The sequence below is a fragment of the Aplysia californica genome, unplaced genomic scaffold (genome assembly GCF_000002075.1).
Source record: "Aplysia californica isolate F4 #8 unplaced genomic scaffold, AplCal3.0 scaffold00323, whole genome shotgun sequence".
NCBI classification, from domain to species: Eukaryota; Metazoa; Mollusca; class Gastropoda; order Aplysiida; family Aplysiidae; genus Aplysia; species Aplysia californica.
The window spans coordinates 469,814-470,912 of record NW_004797593.1 but is presented as its reverse complement, the minus strand read 5'-3'; the positions used below and the strand labels follow the sequence as shown (position 1 = coordinate 470,912).

General features: G+C 41.9%; 1 protein-coding gene across 1 annotated transcript in view; it reads left to right on the top strand.

Annotated features, from left to right (window-relative positions):
* LOC101864634 (uncharacterized serine-rich protein C215.13) overlaps positions 1-1,099 on the top strand; it is a gene marked incomplete in the record, with an annotated part of 12,278 nt that overhangs the window by 8,844 nt on the left and 2,335 nt on the right. The window contains 1 exon segment of the mRNA XM_005102388.3: positions 688-860. Within this exon segment, the coding sequence (XP_005102445.3) occupies positions 688-860 (173 nt within the window).

The following is a 1,099-nucleotide window of genomic DNA, read 5'->3' as shown; positions in this document are numbered from 1 at the left end:
AATATTCTCCAATGCTTCTTTCCGCATTGTGTGTCCAACGAAATTTGCCTGTCGTCTATGGTATATTCGTCATAACTGTCGTCTGCAATTTGCTTCAACTGGACACATACCAGACAGCTAAGAGGCTCGGTTCGGTTCGGTTTCGTTTCTGGTGGCTTCAGTGCACACTAGACCCGTGCCTCAAACCGATCGTCCCTCTCGCGGCCTTGAAAACAAACATGTTTGTTCCTGAAGGTCATCTTCGGTTTTGTTTGGTTAGTTCCACGACGGTAGCTTTACTCCCTCCATTGAGGACATCTGGTTAGTCCCAACGATATATAGAGAAACAAAAGTAACATTTCAACATGGGAAAGAGAAAAACAAACGTAACACTTCACCAAAATGAAGAAAATAAACAAAAGTAACATTTCAACAAATTGAAGAGAGAAAACCAAACGTAACATTTCACCAAGGTGAAGAGAAAAACAAACATAATATTGGACCAATATGAAGTATAGAGATAAAAAACCAACAACGTTACATTTCGCTAAGATGAAGAGAAAATACAAACTAAAGGTGATATTGAACCAAGATGAAGTATAGAGATTAAAAACCCGTTTCATTTCACCAAGATGAAAAGAGAAACAAACTTAACATTTCACCAAGATGAAGAAAGAAATAATAAGCAGCATAACCTTCTTCTTGCAGGTGAAACAGAACGTGGGTTTGCGACAGGAGATCCAGTTTGAGGTCATGGCAATGTCAAGGTCGCTCAGGATGAGAGTCGTGGACGGCACAGGTGGCGCTGTGGGCTTCTCTGTGAAACCTTCCTTCAGCAACACTTGCCCGGGCAGGTTTACCGCCGTAGGGAGGAATCATAGGTGAGCGCACACTCACTCACACACATGCCTACGCACAAGAACACATACACACAAATGTATATACATTATATATACATATACAAAGTCGCACACACAAACATACACACACGCACACAAACGCACATATACACAAACTCACATACATACGCATGTGAGCATACGCACCCAAATGTACACGCACACCCACATACACACATACACACACACACACAGACACACACACACACATGCACACTTTT